This window comes from Anticarsia gemmatalis, chromosome 28 (assembly GCF_050436995.1).
Source record: "Anticarsia gemmatalis isolate Benzon Research Colony breed Stoneville strain chromosome 28, ilAntGemm2 primary, whole genome shotgun sequence".
NCBI lineage: Eukaryota > Metazoa > Arthropoda > Insecta > Lepidoptera > Erebidae > Anticarsia > Anticarsia gemmatalis.
In genome coordinates, this window is record NC_134772.1 from 2,482,818 (window position 1) to 2,502,807 (window position 19,990).

Sequence of the window (19,990 nt, forward strand, 5' to 3'; positions counted from 1 at the left end):
TGCATGCATAATGATATATGTATGTTTGTATATCACAATAATACCATGTCTGATTTTCTGTAACAATGATTTGTTTATTATATACTAATATGAAACTTAGATACAAGATTTAAAGTGATTTACCGGCTTTGAACTACACGTTAATGTCCTCCTAGCCGATATGCCAATACGGCGATCAGTTTCATTGAAACTGGCCATCTGCGCAGCACTTTGTTTATAGTGTCCACGTGTTTCGAAGATCTTTGACAGTCGTTAACAGTAGTCAGAAGCTTGAAAGTCTGACAACCAGTCTTACCGAAGGGTATCGTGTTAATACCCAAGTAACTGGGTTGTGGAGGTCCGATAGGCAGTCGCTCCTTGTAAAACACTGGTATCCAGCTGCATCCGGTGAGACTGGAAGCCGACTCTAACATAGTTGGAACAAAGGCTAAGCGTATATATATACTATCGATTAGACTCTCTCTTATTCTATTTGACTAATACCTAATGTTAATGGCGTCAATTAAGTGTACCTATTTTATGCATTTCTGCCTATACCTTCGAGTATAACAGTCGTGATGTTATAATAAAAATAATGATTACCTTAGCTATATAAGTAGATATCTTCGAAAATCACATTCGGGACCCACAATTTATCGTTCCCTCCGAAACACGAAGGAACTCGGTATGCATAATATGGTCACCCATCCAATAACTTAGCGACGACGAATCCCTTGAAAAAGTTGTCCAAACTATGACGTCATCAATATCGACTGAATTCTATCTATTTGTATGTATACAGATGTATTGTATTTAAATCATTACCAAACAATGGTTTTCCTTACGAATACTGCTAATAATAATTAGGTTAAATTTCTGTGTTGTGACGGTCGGGGCCATATGTATTACACATTATATACAGCCTTGGCCAGAAGTATTAGGCACCCCCAATAAAGTTACTACACACTTGTGCTATTTTAATAATGAATAAATATTCTATTGTAAATTGATCTTGGTGTCTTAAATCACTATAAAAAACAATGAGTAGCAAATTTTAGTGGTCGATTAACAACTGGTGCAACAATGACCAAATATCATTATTTCTTACAACTTTGTTTTTGATGTTTTGTCAGTCTGCATTTGAAAGTCTAAGCTTAAAGCTAGAACATTTGTGGTTTTGTGATTAAAGCGACAAGAAATCTATTTGAAAATGCCAAAAACAAACGAAATAAGTTTTAAAAATCGTGTGAATTTCAACTTTTCCATGAGCAAGGTAAGAATCAGAAAGATATCGCGCGGTTGGTGAAATGTTCGTGGTGTTCAGTGCAATCAGCTATTAAACGATTCGCTGAGACTAGCATTCGCACAAATAAACCAAGAACAGGCAGAAAACGAGTGCCTACTAGCCGTCAGAATAGGAAACTTATCTGTGGGTCTGTAAAATACAGAAAAAAAACTTCTTTGAAGCTCGCTGCCGCTTTAACTGAAGAGATTGGAAACCCGATAAGCACTTGACCTGCAAGACAGAGGCTGGTAGAAGAAGGCTTAAAAGGTTGCAAAGCCAGGAAACAGTCGTGGCTATCAGGAGGCGACAAAAGAAAACGACTTGAGTGGGCTCTGAGACACCAACATTTCACGGAGGAGGATTGGTCTAATGTGCTGTGGTGTGATGAATTCCAACTTGAGGTTAGTTTTACTAATTCAGTCTATAACACAATAACAACGATCAATGTAATGCTAGTCTGCAATCTTAAATGTTATAAGGGTTTGTAATGTGTGATTTTTTTTCCAATTTACAGGTGTTTTAAACACCAGGTGTGGCGTTCGTGAGGCGACGCAGAGGTGAAGATTATCACCTAGATTGCGTAGTCCCACGCATAAAACACGGCGCAGACAGTGTAATGATTTGGGGTTCAATGGCTGCTGATGGAGTCGGCCAAATGTTCAATTGCAAAACTCGCATAAAAAGTGAAAAGTACATTTATGTCCTGGAAACTGCTCTCGTACCTTCGTTTTGGGGTATTTTTTTGTGACACTAACCTAAATGGTGAAATTCCATCAAGGCAATGCTTTGTATCACAAGTCAGCCACCACATTGCGCTTGTTTACTGATAATTGTATTGATCCGTTGGAATTGCTTGTCCAGTCCCTGGACCTAAGCCCTATTAAGCATTTGTGACGTATTTTAAGAAGAAAAAATAACAGAACACTCGAAAACATCAAAAACTGCTTCAAAAAACGCGTTAGTGTAAAAATGGGATGCTTTATCAACAGAGGATTGTACGAAACTTGTACGTAGTATGACCACAGAGATGCTGCTGTCATAAAATCAAAGGATGACTCAACAAAGTATTGGTGTTTTTATAATGTTCTAATGGAAATAAAGTACTTTAATCATTACAATTAGTTTTATTTCTCTGTAATCTTGAAATATGCAGTAATTTATAGGGTGCCTAATACTTTTGGCCAAGGCTGTATGTCCTTACAGATTTATAAGGAAAACTTCTCACCGTGACTTCGTCTGCGTTTAAAAGAATTTCATAACCAACTAGCTGACCCGTGCAACTTCGCTTGCATCACATAAGACAGAATGGGTCAAAACTTTCCCCGTTTTTGTAACATTTCTTATTGCTACTCTGCTTCTATTGGGTGTAGCATAATGATATATAGCCTATAGCCTTCCTCGATAAATGGACTATCTAACACTGAAAGATTTTTTTAAATCGCACCAGTAGTTCCTGAGATTAGCGTGTACAAACAAACAAACAAACTTTTCAGCTTTATAATATTAGTATAGATTTACAAGTCAAGCTATCCTGACTGAGGTCTGATTTTGGATGGGCTTTTAATATGATCAACTTTAAGTGCCTTAATATAGCCACAATTAGCTAAAAAATTACTAGGATAATGCTGGTGACGGAATGGATAAGCGCCGGCGTCGTTGTTTAGTCTTCATCACCCACAAACCTTTCTTAAATCTCTTATTTTTTCGTAATTTTACTTTGGTGCTAAACTATCCCACTGGTCTTATGCGATCGAGATGTTTTCTAAACCAAAACAAAACCAAGCAATTCTATTTACAGCTCCATGCATCGTTCACATGCAATAAACATCTATTCATTATTACAACTAGTAATTTAAGACGTATGTATGTACATATTATCAGTCACGAATTATATAGCACGACTGTCACTTAGGTATTTAGGGTTCACAACAACAACAGTTGGCGCGGTCATTCTATAGATTGGTGACCACATAGTGGTATTTGAACTGGGCGTCTCCGTGCTTCGGAGGGCACGTAAAAAGTCGGACCCTGATGTTGTCTACTAAGATAACAGTCGTTAAGCCATGTCAAAGGCCTTTCGGGCGGCTTGAACTACTTTGACACTCGGTTGACCACTAACCATACGATAAGAAAAAGAAGGGTTCACAAGCATCTAATTTTTGCGAATAGATCACTTTTCATCGAGTTCCTCCGTGTTTCGGAAGGCACGTTAAATTGTTCCCGCTTGTCATTTTCAAAGATCTTTACAGCCGTTAACAGCAGTCAGAAGCTGAAAGGCTGACAACCAGTCTTACCCAAGAATATCGTGTTATAACCCAGGTAACTGGGTTGTGGAAGTCTGACACAAAGTAAAACCAGACCCGAAACACCAATTTGTTGATCGCACAAATAATTAAGGGAACAAACCCACGACCATTAGACGCAGTGGTAGCGGCGTGGCAACCTTAACCACTGCGCCACGGAGACAGTCTCTTTAAATACATCTTTGCATCATTTACCCACGGTTTCTGAGAGCATTTAACGGTAGTTTATCTATTCAATAGCGTTTTCTTATATGAGTTTTAACGCTATTGAATAGATAAACTACCGCTAAATGTACCTCAGAAACCGGGGGTTAATCGTGGTTTCGCGGTGAACTCGTAACTTACAGTCAGACTTTTGCATGTAAATATTAATGGGATAGGATTATGGGAAAAAATATGTTGCAGTTTCATATCAACCCTAGTAACTGAAGTAAACGTCATACAATTATGTGCATATATAATTATGTGTGTATGTTGGTATATCACAATAATACCATGTCTGATTTCCTGTATCAATGATTTGTTTATTATATACTAATATGAGACTTAGATACAAGATTTAAAGTGATTTACCGGCTTTGAACTACACGTTAATGTCCTCCTAGCCGATATGCCACTACGGCGGTCAGTTTCATTGAAACTGGCCATCTGCACAGGACTTTTTTATAGTGTCCAAGTGTTTCGAAGATCTTTGACAGTCGTTAACAGTAGTCAGAAGCTTGAAAGTCTGACAACCAGTCTTACCGAAGGGTATCGTGTTAATACCCAAGTAACTGGGTTGTGGAGGTCAGATAGGCAGTCGCTCCATGTAAAACACTGGTATTCAGCTGCATCCGGTGAGACTGGAAGCCGACTTCAACATAGTTGGAACAAAGGCTAAGCGTATATATGTATATACTATCGATTAGACTCTCTCTTATTCTATTTGACTAATACCTAATGTTAATGGCGTCAATTAAGTGTACCTATTTTATGCATTTCTGCCTACACATTCGAGTATAACAGTCGTGATATTATAATAAAAATAATGATTACCTTTGCTATATAAGAAGTTATCGGAAGGTTAAACTGCAATCAGGTAACATACTTGTTTATTAACAAACATACAAACAAAAAAACAAGTTTTTTCCTTAAGCTATTTATATCCTTAGTTTTTATATTAATAAAGATTTAATTAACTTTGCCTTGCGACTTCACTTATTGAAGAAATAAAAACTTAAGTTATGGTACCAGTAATTATTTCATCTATATGACAATTGAAGTTTTATTAAAATCGGTCCAGCCGTTCCGGAAGTTAGCTGGAACTGCCACAAAAACTACAATTTTAAAAAGTTAACCTTTATTTGTTTTTTATAAAATCGGCTATTTAACATAACAGTTTCATCAAAATCGGCCGAGCCTTTTCGAAATTGGCGAAAAAATTATTTATAATTTTAGCTACTTCTCATGACATTATTTAAAATGTCCCAACAATGTTCAGCCGTTTCTAAGAAAAGAACAAACAGACAGACAAACAATTTAATTTATTTGTGTATATACTAAAATACATAGTAAAGTAAGTAGGACAAACAAACAAAAACCACATTTTGTCCTTCATTAAGTTATTTATATCCTAAAGTTTTTTTTATTATTATGTTTATTCGTAAACAACTTAGCGATTAAAATAATGGCTCCGGACAAACTTATTTTTTGTTATTTAGTTTCAATTATAGTTGCAAACTCTGTCTGTCTGTCTAACTCTTCTTCATGTCGAAACTACTGAATCGATTTTGATACAATTCAACCTCCGCGGCGCAGTGGTTTAGGTCGCCATGCCGCTACCATTGCGTCGGGAGGTCGGGATTATATTCCCACACGAGACAATCATTTGTGCGATCCACAAATAATTGTTTCGGGTCTGGTTGTACTTTGTGCCTGTTGTCTGTACGTTTGTAAAAGTCCCCGCGACACAAGAGCAATTGGTAGGGCGGGGGAGGTATCATCAAAAAAGAATAAGGAAAAAATGCACAGCGTGAGCATATTTCAGTTAAACCTTTTAAAAATACAAGTTTAATATATTTTGGTTAACCCAATAGCACCTAAAACCTCGTGATCACTCATACACATATAACACTACTACCTATCACGGAAACAGTCCTTTCTTTCATTCAACCAAGAAACACCAAATACTAACAAAGATAAAGATATTTAGTGAAAACAAGGAAAAGTAAGAACACAGTATATTAAAAGATAATGTTCAGAATTGAGTACACATTTGGCAAGCAAGTCTCTGGCGTATTGCCAGGTGTCTTGTAAGGACGGCACACTTGTTAGTCATGCTGGACTTTGTAACGATAGGTACAGCTTCTTATCTCGGGTTGAGATGAATGACACTTCTGAATGCTATAATAGGGTAGTTGCCTACCAGTCAAAACAGCTACTCTTTATGAAATGTCAAAAACACATTTCAGTATAGAAATACTACGTCGTGACGTCACTATGTCGTATTTTCGTTGATATCAGATGAATGTGAAATGAAATGTTTCAGTCTGTAATGATAACAATTTCAAAATGATTTACGAAAAAGTTAATATTGATCTCTATTATGTTGTTAAGATCCGAAACTGTTTATTAATTATTGACTGGAAGAGTAACATTCTCACAGACTTGATTCTCTTAAACCCATGTTTTGCTATTAACAATGTCAGTTCCATGTAATAAAGAACAACTATAACCATTAATTGGATGTAACCACAACGTAACTAAACGCTAAGGTATTTATTTGGCTTATTGAGAATGAAATTTGGACTCTATTTTGATGATAGAGCCCGCAACCAGTAGAAAATTCACAGCAATTCTTTGAAAACCACAACCACTGCCGGAATAAGACCAATTTTTTTCATCTATCACTATTGGTAGCAACTCGTAATAACATAGGTTCTCTCTTATCCCGAAACAAATAGTCGGGAATCTAGGAATTTTCCAACTGCAGCATATTCACTGGTATGATCATGATAGATAGACAGACACGTGTGATGTAAACGTCATCACACTGTAATCCTACACCTTCGTATTGACGTACAAGGAAACTCCCTACGTATTTTGTGAGCACGCCAAATGTTTTACATGTTGGTTATTACTAGATTTTGCAGCTATAGATACTAGGCATGTCTAAGACAGTACAAATATAGGACTATCGCACGTGTGTCCGCTCATATGCCCTCTTTAAACTAAGACCAGGGTGGCATATTCCGTATCTAGGACCGTCTATTTGAAATAGAGTTGTTGCAGCAGTTGCAGCGTTTATAGAATTGCCGGTAAAACAGCTGACTTAGTACCTATTTACCTAAACCTACTTTTTTTTTTATTATAATATATTACTTATTTTCTCCTAACGACAACCGAGCGTAATAGTAGTTACTTTGCACATATATGCAAATCATTATGAGCGCCCCTAGCGTGTTCCGAAAGAATTATTATAATAATACCTTCATAATTTCATTTTAAAAACCAAACCGTTCGATACAGCTCCAAATGTAGGATGGGAATCACGATGGAAAAAACTCGCATCTCGGAAAAGACTACATAAGAACTCTAAAGGCCGTTGCCTTGCCTGACGAAGGTCTTCGTCATATTTACGGCGTCACGTCTCATAAACCAACTCACGGGATCGTAGATTATATTCCTGCATTCCTATCCAAAAATATTTAACAAGATCTTGTGGCCAATGATTTTGCATACCTATGGTTAGTGGTCAAGCCGCACGAAAGGCCTTTGACGTGGCTTATCGACTGTTATCTTAATTGACAACAACCGGGACCGACTTTTTACGTGCCCTCCGAAGCACGGAGAAGCCCAGTTCAAGTAACACTATGCGGTCACCCATCTATAGAATGACCGCGCCACGGTTGCTTAACCTATAGATCGTTTACCGACTGCTGAGCACAGCTGGCTATGCATAGAAACAGTGAATTTCAAAATCCTGCACCTGGACGCATCACCGAGTCAGAAATACAATAGCACGGGTCTCTCGCGTGCTCCCCGCGTCAGCTGTCACGACGTATGCACCGATCATTGTCAATGCTGACTGATTAGCTCTTGAATGAGATCCAAGAACTATCTACTAAATAGTTGTAGACTAGTTTTACTAATTACTGAATGTATTTAGCATAGTATAAAGCAAAGTCGTTTTCCACATCTCTGTCTCAGTCCCTAAGTCTGTATGTATGCTATAAATCCTTTAAATCTACACAACGGATTTTGATGCGATTTTAATTTTTTTTTTATGTATAGTGATTCAAGAAGGAGGTTTATGTGTAAAAGTTGTGAAGGATTTTTCGTAAAATAGCTTTTTTAAAATTGGTCGCAGCGGGGGCGGGCCCTAGAAATTACTAATTTAACAACGATGGTTTATATGTTTTTTAGTCTTATTCTTCACTAAATTATCAAAAGAAGTCCTTACGCCGAATCTGTCTGTTTGTCATAAACTGAAAATCTACAGAACGGATTTTCATGTGGTTTTCAACAGTACATAGAGTGATTTCCAACAAAGGTTTTCGTGGGTAATCTGTTAAAATTTTGTTAAAATTATTTTTAAGAGCAGTGATGGCCGAGTGGTATAAATTGACACCTCCCAGGCCAGTGGTCGCAGGTTCGAATCCGAGGCAACACACCAATGACTTTTCGAAGTTATGTGTGTATTAGAAATAATTATCACTTGCTCCAACGGTGAAGGAAAACATCGTGAGGAAACCTTGCATGCCTAAAATTTGTTTAATACATTTATTGAGGGCATGCAAAGTCCCCAACCCGCACTTGGCCAGCGTGGTGGACTCAAGGCCTAACCCCTCCCTCATTACGGGAGGAGACCCTTGCCCAGCAGTGGGACATTAATGGGTTAAATGTATTAATTATTTTTAAGAAGAGCAAAGCTCTCTCTAAAAAATAACTGTCTTTTTTGGCTTTCTGATCACTACTGCTTCCAGATTACTCCCTTTAAGTCACTCCATCACGGCTACTTTTACAAACATACAAACAAAGGATACAAAGGACAACCAGACTTGAAACAATATTTTGTGAACCAAAGTTCCGTGCGGAAATGGAGCACGACCTTAAAAGAAACTATTTTTATCTGCTTTATAAAAGCAAAAGTTTTATTAAAGTATGGATACATTGGAATGTTCTGAATAGTAGTACGAAGTTTGGTAACGTGCATGGTAAAATACAAGTATTGTACTTAAACATATGTAATGTTTGGACCCCCGGGCCCTTTAAGCATCTAGTGCCTGTATTAGGAGGATCCGCTCTTCTGATATATGGCAATAGGCTCGCCTTCTATTACATGGGACTAACATTGTTAATTATGGTGAATTTTGTGTGTATTTTTAAACACCTCTGCATATACCTTAGGGTATAACAGGCGTGATAAGTAAAGTATGTTTGTCATATTAATATTTTCTTTGAAATAATATCGCATGGTCGAGACAACAAGCCCAAAGTCACATCATTATTATTATATATACGTAGGCGATAGTAATTGTCTGTCTGTCTCTTTTTTATTCCTAAACTACTAAACCGATATGGATGAAACTTTGAACAAAAATAGTTAAAAGATCAAAAAAGGACATAGGATAGTTATTATCTAGAAAATCCCATGGGAATGGGAACTATGTGAGTACTGAGTAATAAGCCACATAACCATATTCCACGCGGACGAAGTCCCGGGAAAGAACTAGTAATAATTGATAGCTGAAACACTTAATATAAAAATAATTCATACAATTCTCAAGACCAAAGTACATTAATATAAAGCACTTTAAAAAAAGCGTATGCCAAAATTTCTCTATAAATTAACGAAAACGCGGAAAGAGTGTAACCTCGAGACGGTTTCTTTAAATAAACCACGTTTGTTAGTAAACAGACTTTACGAGTATATTTAAACCAAGGTTAGAGGTAGGAGAAGCAAAATCGAATGCCGCTTTGCCGCGGTCGCGAAAAGGTCTCTGGTTCATATCCTCGGTCGGACCAAAAGGTTGCTTTTCAGTTTTTAGTTAACCCTTTAACCGCCACTGTCGGCTATATTCGACAAATCAGAAAGTACTCACGATGCTTTCGTCGGCAAATGTTGTAAAAATATAGCGTCGCCAGTAGAGCACGTTCTAATTTGTCGAGTATAGCCGACCTTGGCGGTCAAAGGGTTAAGAATCTCTCACCCCGGTTTCTGAGGTACATTTAGCGATAGTTTATCTATTCAATAGCGTTTAAGCTCATATAAACATGACAGTTTGAATAGATAAACTACCGCTAAATGTGCCTCAGAAACCGGGCATGAACCAACATTTAGCGGTAGTTTATCTATTGAATAGCGTTTTATTATATGAGTTTAAACGCTATTGAATAGATAAACTACCGCTAAATGTCCCTAAGAAACCGGGCATGAACCAATTTTGATAAATTTATGGCACGGTTACATAAAATCTTTGAGTCAAATATATGATTGGTAAATTATTTGTTACACACATAACTTGGCAAATCTGATGTTTATCTTAGTTCTAGCAATTTTAAAGTGTTACTTTAAAATAGCAAGAACTTGCAATTTTCTGTGTAGGATGCTAAAAGAACTGTTTAGAGATCACCTAAATTGAGAAAACAATTTGGTATTTTAAATATTTATTTTGGAATAGCAAGGCTAGGCAGCTTTGAATGCTAGTTTATTTAGGCTAAGTTCATATGATCCGCGCGGAACTTTCGACCGAGCAGTACAAGATCGAAGTAAACAGCTAGTATCGATCGTCTACATCACCGCGCGGAAACAGAAAAGAGAAACCGCGCGGTTACTTGCGGTTCAAGAACTAGCGCGCGGGTCGGAGCGCGATGCGCAGTATGGCGCGGTGATGTACCGCGTGGTCGAAAGTTCCGCGCGGCTCCGCGCGGTCATATGGACTTAGCCTTATGCTTTAATAGTGATAAGACATCAACCTAGTTTTAGTTTAAACAATAAATTTATACGTGAATCGGCTTTCTGGTTACAGCCAAATTAAGTGCAATTCAAAATGGCAGAATTAATGAATGCTAATTCATTTTTTTTTATCCCACCCCACTGCTGAGCAAGGATCTCCTGAGCAAGGGAGGATTTTTGGTTTTGAATGTACTACGATGGCCAAGTGCGCGTTGGGGAAATGTTTTAAATAATGTGTAGGCATGTAAGGTTTTACAATGTTTTTCCTTCATCATCATAACTTCAAAAAGTCATTAGTGTGTTGCCTCGTCGATCACTTATGTTGAAGGTACAGTCAGCTCCAAAAGTAGCTGATCAAACTCAATCTTTTAAAACCCTATACTGAAGTGTGCACAATCACATTATTCCACAACAAAATCAAGTAGAATGAGTTAGAATTTAACATTTCAATGAATGGCAAATGTTTTTTCCTTGGAATATTGTGCACACTTCAGTAGGTATATAGGGTTTCAAAAGATTGAGTATGATCAGCTACTTTTGGAGCTGACTGTACCAACTTATACCACTCGGCTATCACGTCATAATGTATTAATTATTATTTATTAATTTGATGACGGGAAACGTATTGTAAAAAAGTTATGTAAAAACCATTTAATATTTGTTATCAAACTCCACAAAAGCCGGATTTTACTAAATACGTGTGTACAAGTTTTTGCTGGATCATCAATATTTTTTTCTACCTTTTTTTAGAACAACCAATAACAATTAAGTTCAAGGATGCAAGACGTCACTTTGTAGCGACGTCCTTTTTTTACTAAATAAGAAACATACTAATGAGTTACTTGGCATTGTAAATGTGGACTTTATATGGCTATTTTTCATTGAATTATATTGATATTTAAAACCTAATTGATTAAACGAAAGATCATTGGGTAAAATTAATTTATAGCGTTGAGGACAGACATTTATTACAAGAGAATTATTTTGTAATTTCTGCAAAAACCTGTATATTCTATACATCATTGCAAAACGTTGAATGACGGTTCTTCCAAACTGTTTTATAAGGATTTCGAATAGTGGTCATTTAGTTTTGATATTAGGCGCTGTGGGGGACTTAATGGATCGAAAAAATATTCTCATACTGAGAGGTAGCCGATGTTTAAAGTTACGGAAATAAGTTAAAAATTGCGTTAATAATATGAAGACTGAATTGAAATCAAACATTTAAGTTCATAGCAGAAACTGTACAGGACATTCACAGAAAGATGTATAAATGTTAAGGGAAGAAGGAATTGGAAAACACATCAACATGCACAATATGAATTACATTTTCTTATATTATTTCCCAATAGACATTTTTTTCTAATTAATAGCCAAAAATGAGAAATTTGGAAAAGACAAACGACCAAGGAATGTTTGTAATTAATTTAAACCTCTCTCCATACAAACGAATTCAAAATTTTGCCGCAAACATTTTATAAACAGTCATAACTTTTAAACTCTCGCGTTGCATGTTTAATGTATAATAGAATACGGGAATTAACGCGAACACGCATTTTACCTTAAAATGCCTAACGTTTCGGCGCAGGTTGCACTCGCCGTGGTCCCAGGCAGATATTCCCGTATTCTATTATATATTTTATAAACAGTGTTAATTTCTCACTTACACCATTATTAAATAACCATACATAAAATCAATGTATAGAAACAACTGTTTTATTATTTTCTTTCAGAAATACAATCGAAAATTTAGGTACGACACGTTACAAACAGCTGACGAAATGACACTAATGACAGGACAATATCCATGCTGCATGACGTAACTTTGTAAGAGCGGGGTTAAAACATCTATACATCTTACCATGTGCTTTATATTGATCACTGAAGTGTCCGAGTGCGAACCGAACAGTGGCCTGTTGGCTTTCGAATTCATTTCGAATCTGTTAAACATAAATATTGCTGTAGTATTTTATTTATTAGTTAAAATTCCTTTTCTTGTTCGTGATTCATGAAAATCATTGACTGTCTAAAAAGAAAAACCTATTGAAAATATTTTGATAATAACCTAAGACTAAATTAGTAAGGAAAATATATTTCACCAAATTATACTACTGAACAGGGGAAGAAGATAAACAGTCTAGGGCTCACGTACAGTATATATCAGCTTAGCCTTTCTTCCAAACTATATGTTGGAGACGGCTTCCAGTCTCACCGAATGCAGCTGAATACCAATGTTTTACATGGAGCAAAGCGAAGCGGTAAGACTGGTTGTCAGACTTTCAAGCGTCTGACTACTGTTAACGACTGTCAAATATCTTCCAAAATGACAGCCAGGACCCACATTTTAACGTGCCTTCCGAAACACCGAGGAACTCGATATGTATAAAATGGTCACCCATCCACAGAACAATCTCGGCAAGCGTGGCTTAACCTCAGAGATCGATCCACGCTGCTGTTGTTAACTAAGCCACGAGCTGCTCACTACAGGCTTCACGTACAGAGCTCATAATAACACTAAAGTCAAAATGACCACTATTTTGGACAGCTCACCTCTCAAGTGCTAACACGTACTCAAAATGCTACATCACTACAAGGTCATATGTGAGTAAATATTGATGTTGTTGCCATAACTTCTTACTAATGTTACATGATGTCACTTAAACTTTGCACCTACAGTTCCGTATTACATGTTTGTTTATTACATGTTAGCGATTATGTTCGTTTTTGAATTAAATAACCACACCTAGTTGAAGATTAACTTTTGAAAGAAACATAATTATATCAGCCTAGTCTTTCTTCCAACTATGTTGGAGTCGGCTTCCGGTCTCACAGGATGCAGCTGAATACCAGTGTTTTACATGGAGCGACTGCCTATCTGACCTCCACAACCCAGTTACTTGGGTTATAACACGATACCCTTCGGTTAGACTGTTTGACAACCAATTTTACCGAAGGGTATTTATTTTATTTACCCACTTTCAAGCTTCTGACTACTGTTAACGACTGACAAAGTTCTTTGAAAATGACAGCCGGGACCCACAATTTAACGTGTATTCCGATACACGGAGGAGCTGGGTACGTATAATATTGTGACCTATCGACTGACTAACCTCAGTAAGCGTAGCTTAACCTGATAGATCGATGCGAACGGCTGTTGTTTTTAGCCACGAGCTCATCAAACCTCTAAATCTCTACAAACTTTTGAATACTTCTCAAAGATTGTCCGGAAAATCGGATTTATCCCGTTTTTAATGTGACTTTGATTTACATTAAATTTGTTGCGGTTCGTATGGTAAATGTTTTAAATTCATGTGTTTTTCATATTATTGTTTAGCCATAAACAGACAATAGATTAGAACATTTTATCATATTGTATTCACTATTGCGTTACTAAAACGTAATTTAATACCTACTAGGGTAAGTTCGCCCTATCGCGTCCATCACCCAAATCGCGTCCATTTTTCGAACCTGCCTATAAAAATACTTGCAAATAAATGTAATATCACACTGAAGAACGTGAATTTTATAACTGTCAATAGCTCAATTTGTACGAAGCACGCACATATAGACAAAAGCTCCGAGTGCCTAATTAATCTCTGTAAAAAAAAAGTTAATTTTGGTTGTTCAACAACGGAGTGCGGACGTGTGGGATTTTAGTAAAAAAATAGTGTGCAACGGTGCGTTTGGCGGTAAGTCTCTTTATGTTTTATGTGAACTTGAGGACACATAGATGTTTCGAGACATGAATCATAACATAAACTAATTATATTAATTACTAATTTGCTTTTTTTTATCTATTAAATAGTTAAAACAGGGTGGACGCGAAGTGCTACACTGAATTTATTAAACTACCACTTTGCGTCCACGATGGACGCGAACTCATCCATTTACGTTTTAGTTAGTTGTTAATTTTTAAGTGATTAAAATATTAAAACAAATTGGGTTTTCGTTCATTTTGTCATTAAAGTTACACAATTGTAATACCCAATTTGCGTCCACATTATTACGATTGTAGAAAAAGTAACAAAGATAGATCGAAACGTGGACGCACACTATTCCTATAGGCTATAATCTTGTAACAAATCGCGTCCGTCTTTATTAAATAATCGCTTTATTTTTTGTAAAATACTGATAATAGGATGAATATTAATATTTTATTTTATTCAGTATTTTAAATCTAGTAGGTCCATTAAATGTTTTCTATAATTCTTTTTTCTGTTTAAGATGAGTTCTTTAGAGTCAAACAAGAAGAAGGAAAAGGAAACTTATACAGAAGAAGATTTGAAGAAAGCTCTAAGCGACATTCGAGAGAAAAAGAAATCTGTAAGTCAAGTATGTAAAGATTATGGAATTCCCAAGACCACAATATTGGATAAAATCAGTGGGCGCTGACCAGATGGAGTAAAGAAACCGGGACCAGAACCAACGCTAAGTGTAGATGGTGAAAAAAAGGTAGTTGAATGGCTTCTCAACACATCCAAATGTGGATTCCCAGTGAAAAAACAGGAATTATTGGATACTGTTCAGAAAATCATTCGAGACGGGGAGATTAAAAATAAATTCAAAGATGACCGTCCAGGTCAAAGTGGATTGAAATTTTTTTGGCCAGAAATAAAGAATAATCGCTTAAGAATGCGGAGCACATTCGTCTATGGTCCGTTGACGTAACGTTGTCTAAAATTTTCAATTTTATTTCCAAAATTATATTTTCGCAATATTTTGGATTTAATAAGCAGTAAATACATAATAATATACAATTGTCTTTGTTATGGAGGAGGGCGACCTCAGTGATGACGATAACAAGAATAAAAAGGGCAAGAGAGCCCGGGATAGTGGAGACAGCAGCGAGGATGGCTATATCACGGTTTGTAGGAGAAAGCAGAAGAAGCTGTTCAGAAGTTTTTCAGCTGAAAATAATATAAATTCATCTGAAACATTCGTGGATGCTGAGGAGAGTATGCGAGTTGGAGGCGAGTATGAAGTATCCTTGTCATCGGTACAAATTTTACCAAAGCAGATGGCTTTAGCTCGACTTATTCGTGATCAAGGTATTATGAACATCATTAAAATTAAATATAAAAGCCCATATAAAGTATTTGTCCGATTCAGTAATAAAATTCAAGCAGAAAAGCTCGCCAACTGTGAAAAATTAATTGAAAAGAAAATACGAGCTCAGTTTATTGATGAAATTAATTTGTCTTATGGTATCATTAGAGGAGTTGATCTGGATATTGATGAGAAGGAATTACTAGAAAATATTTTGGCGTCATGTGACATTCTGTCTGTGAAAAGATTGAAGAGATTGAACAGAGATCATGTATGGGTTGACAGCGAAACTTTGAGGTTATCTTTCAAGAGTATACATCCTCCCGTGTATATTTACGCATACGGGTGTAAATTTACCGTCGAGAAATATGTATTTCCAGTTACACAGTGCTCCGCGTGTTGGAAGTTTGGGCATATAAAGAAATATTGCTCGTCCAGTAAAATAGTTTGCCCCAAATGTGGCTTGGATCACGTTAACTGTGATATTGCTGTGTTTAAGTGTCCTAATTGTAAGGGATCGCACATGGCTCTCGACAAATGTTGCCCTCGATTTGTGCAAGAGAAGAAGATTCGTTTTATTATGAGTGACCAGAGCGTCACTTATAAAAAAGCTTTCGAAATGTATTTGAAAAATAAAGGTGATAAGTCAGTACCTCAGAGTATAGTTAAAAAGAAACCTATTGACTTGAGCAACGTTCTGCCAAGTGGAAATAGAACATACAGCAGTGTTGTTCAAGCAAATGTTGTGGTGCATAGTTCTTCAGATGGCCAGCAAGACATGAATTCTTCTTCCCCGATATTACCACATAAATACAGCGTCAAACGAAAAGAAAAGAGCACAAGGACAAAAAGCAGTCGGAGTGAAAATGTGGATTCGTTTGAGTCCATTCCCAGCTTTGTACAATCTGAACAATTTGAGAAAATGACTGGAGAACAACCTACTAGTACTAAACAGAAAAAATTTGACTTACTGAATTTAATTTGGAATTTAAAGAATATTTTTATATCAGAAAAAACTGTAGACGAAAAGATTCAGTTGGCATTTAGAGTTATTTGTGACGAATGTAAATATTTTCTTAGGAGTATGTTTAACAGTGGAGATGTCGTTGGACAGTTGTTTAATCTTTTTAATGGATAAGTTAGATATTTTACAGTAAAACTCTCAAAGTTTGAGGCCTAAATTAGTTGATTTTGAAACATTATTGTTTAGAGGCAAAAGTTTTATAATAATTTAAATTTGAATTGTTTAGACATAGGAATGTTTAGTATTTTTTTAGTTTATCCAGCCAGTGAGGTGAAATGTGTTTATAAATTTATATTTTGTAGTTTTAAGAAAATAACTGTGTCGATTTTTTGTTTTTGTTGTGATGGGGCTGACATAAGCTCATAGAGTTAAAAGCCCTCAATAAATAAAGATTATAAAAAAAAAAAAGAATGCGGAGGGCATTAATAAAGCTAGAGCCCTAGTAACAGAAGAATCAATCAGATTGTGGTTTAGAGAACTTGAATAATATTTGGAAAGTATGAATCAGAAAGATATTTTAAGTGATCCAAAATGAATTTTCAATGGAGACGAAAGCGGTTTTGCTTTCTGTCCAAAAACAGGAAAAGTTTTAGGTCCAAGAGATTTTTTTAATAATTAGGTATATTCTTAAATTAATAAATTAATAAGATCTAGTGTTTCTTTACATTTCTTTAATAATATCACCCCCTCATACCTTTTCTTAGCTGGTGGACGCGAAATAGTCCCAGGGTGGACGCAATTTGGATTTTGTGGACGCAAAGTAGGTGAAAAGCCTAATTCTGTGGTTTGCCTTTTCTTAAGAAAAACTCATGATGTTACAAACGAAATTGAAAGTTAATATTAAACTAGACTATATAGTCACCACATTACATAATTTTTTTAATTGAAACTAGTGCTGCAACATTTTTGTTTTCTCCCTCAAACTTGCTAACTGCACTAAATGGACGCGAACAGGCGAAATGACCCTATCTATATTTTTCACATCTGGTAAACGTCAACTGGGTTAGTTTGAAATGATATTTACATTTTACAGTATATACTAATCACTATCTATCTAAACGGCATGCATTCTATACTAATACTAGCTGACCCGCGCAACTTCGCTTGCGTCACGTAAGAGAGAATGGGTCAAAATTTTCCCCGTTTTTGTAACATTTTTTACTGGTACTCTGCTCCTTTTGGTCGTAGCGTGATGATATATAGCCTATAACCTTTCTCGATAAATGGGCTATCTAACACTGAAAGAATTTTTCCAATCGGATAAGTAGTTCCTGAGATTAGCGCGTTCAAACAAACAAACAAACAAACAAACAAACAAACAAACTCTTCAGCTTTATTATATTAGTATAGATCAGTATAGATTATAAAATTGTAGAGTTTGTTTGTTTGATTGTTTGTTTGTTTGTTTGATCGCGCTAATCTCAGGTACAACTCCGATTTGAAAAAATATTTCAGTGTTAGATAGTCCATTTATCGAGGAAGGTTATAGGCTATATATCATCACGCTACTACCAATAGAAGCAGAGTATCAGTGAAAAATCTTACAAAAACGGGGATAATTTTGACCCATCCTCTCTTATGTGACGCAAGCGAAGTTGCACGGGTCAGCTAGTATTATAGAATTGCAGAGTTTGTTTGTTTGTTTGGTTGATCATGCTACTATCAGGAACTACTGGAGCGAACTGCAACCATAATAATAATAAATTTAACCCATTAATGTCCCACTGCTGGGCAAGGGTCTCCTCCCGTAATGAGGGAGGGGTTAGGCCTTGAGTCCACCACGCTGGCCAAGTGCGGGTTGGGGACTTTGTATGCCCTCAATAAATGTATTAAACAAATTTTAGGCATGCCTAACCCTTCCCTCATTACGGGAGGAGACCCTTGCCCAGCAGTGGGACATTAATGGGTTAATTTATTAATTATTTATTAAAGTTGTCTTACAGTAATGTCAAGCGGAACCAGATTGTCGAACAAGTCTATAATGTTAAAACTTAAAGGACGATGTAATTAGGTGTAATCACAAGGAAATAAAGTATAATTATGTATTTTTATATGACCGGTTTTTGTATGCAAGACATAGTCGATTTAATTTAAAGTTTAGAGTATAAAAATCTAGCTAAACCTGCAGTTCGGGCTATGAGAGTGTACCTGTGTATTGTGCACACACTTGGACACTATAAACAAAGTCCTGCACAAATGGTGAGTTTCAATGAAACTAGCCAGTTGCGCTCCCGGTTGGTAACGATCTCTGGGTTAAGCAAACCTTGGCGCGGTCATTCCATAGATAGGTGATCGCATAGTGGTATTGTTTGAGTTGGGCATCTTCGGAGGGCAAGTAAAATTTCGGTGCCGGCTGTTGTCTACTAACATAACAGACGTTTAGCCACATCAAAGGCCTCTCGGGCGGCTTGAACAACTTTGACACTAGGTTGTCCATTAACCATACGACAAACAAACAGCTAGAAGAACATTATTTATACATATCACTCAATCAAGTTTTAACTCAATCGGTTCAGTAGTTTCATCATGAAAGCGTAACAGACTGACAGACAAGTACTTTCGCTTTCATCTTGTGCTAGAACAGTTTACAGATGCGTTGCCGTTAATGCCGCAATCAGTCTAAAAAACAATGTATTTTGAGGAATCCATGTTTTTAACTGTCGAAGCATAAAGGTGTTATTAGTTTGACCGATATTAGTAACCCCTAAACAGGTTGACTAATTTACATGTATTTTTTATGGTAAAGAGCATGTATTTCGCCTCTTATAACGTTTTCAGAAACTAGGAGCAGCCGATTTGCAATAACTCAGATCATAGAAGATTGGAGTAAAAAGTATCATATGCTTTAGTTAATCCATGCTATTCGCTATCAGTGTACCGAATTTCATCATATAACTAACAAACATACACCCTTACACACCATCAGGTATATAATAAAACGAATAACTATAATAGTTTTCATAAACTAAAGGGAAAACGCTTGCAAAATATGAATTTAAATGAAAAACTGACTAAACCGAACTTTGACCTATAACTTACAATAATAAATCAAATTGAAGGGACAATAAGGAAAATGACTTTTTAAGTAATTATAAAATAATTATTACAAAAACAATGTGTAATCATGTGAGTGCGGTTAGAAGTTGTCTTGTGTATTAAGTAATTTTATTATTTTGCTGGAGTTTATCGATACTAATATTATAAAGCTGAAGAGTTTGTTTGTTTGTTTGTTTGAACGCGCTAATCTCAGGAACTACTGGTCCGATTTGAAAAGGTCTTCCAGTGTTAGACAGCCCATTTATCGAGGAAGGCTTTAGGCTATATATCATCACGCTTCGACCAATAGGAGCAGAGTACCAGGAAAAAATGTTACAAAAAACGGGGAAAATCATATAAGTATCTGTCCGCGACTTTGT

At 36.2% G+C, this 19,990-nt stretch overlaps 2 protein-coding genes across 4 annotated transcripts in view; one reads left to right on the top strand and one right to left on the bottom strand.

Annotated features, from left to right (window-relative positions):
- Positions 1-17,827, top strand: part of LOC142984784 (uncharacterized) — a 391,275-nt gene extending 373,448 nt beyond the window's left edge. The window contains exon 2 of the mRNA XM_076132599.1: positions 13,921-17,827. Coding sequence (XP_075988714.1) covers positions 15,273-16,688 — 1,416 coding nt within the window. The 5' untranslated portion in view covers positions 13,921-15,272 and the 3' untranslated portion in view covers positions 16,689-17,827. The remainder of the gene's footprint in view (positions 1-13,920) is intronic.
- The window catches only part of plx (PTB_TBC1D1_like and TBC domain-containing protein plx), a 67,818-nt gene that overhangs the window by 35,847 nt on the left and 11,981 nt on the right, over positions 1-19,990 (bottom strand). Inside the window, exon 2 of one of the 3 annotated variants that reach the window (XM_076132595.1) lies at positions 12,366-12,444. The exons of the other annotated variants lie outside the window; for them this stretch is intronic. Within the exon in view, the coding sequence (XP_075988710.1) occupies positions 12,366-12,437 (72 nt within the window). The 5' untranslated portion in view covers positions 12,438-12,444. The remainder of the gene's footprint in view (positions 1-12,365; positions 12,445-19,990) is intronic. 3 annotated transcript variants of the gene reach the window in all.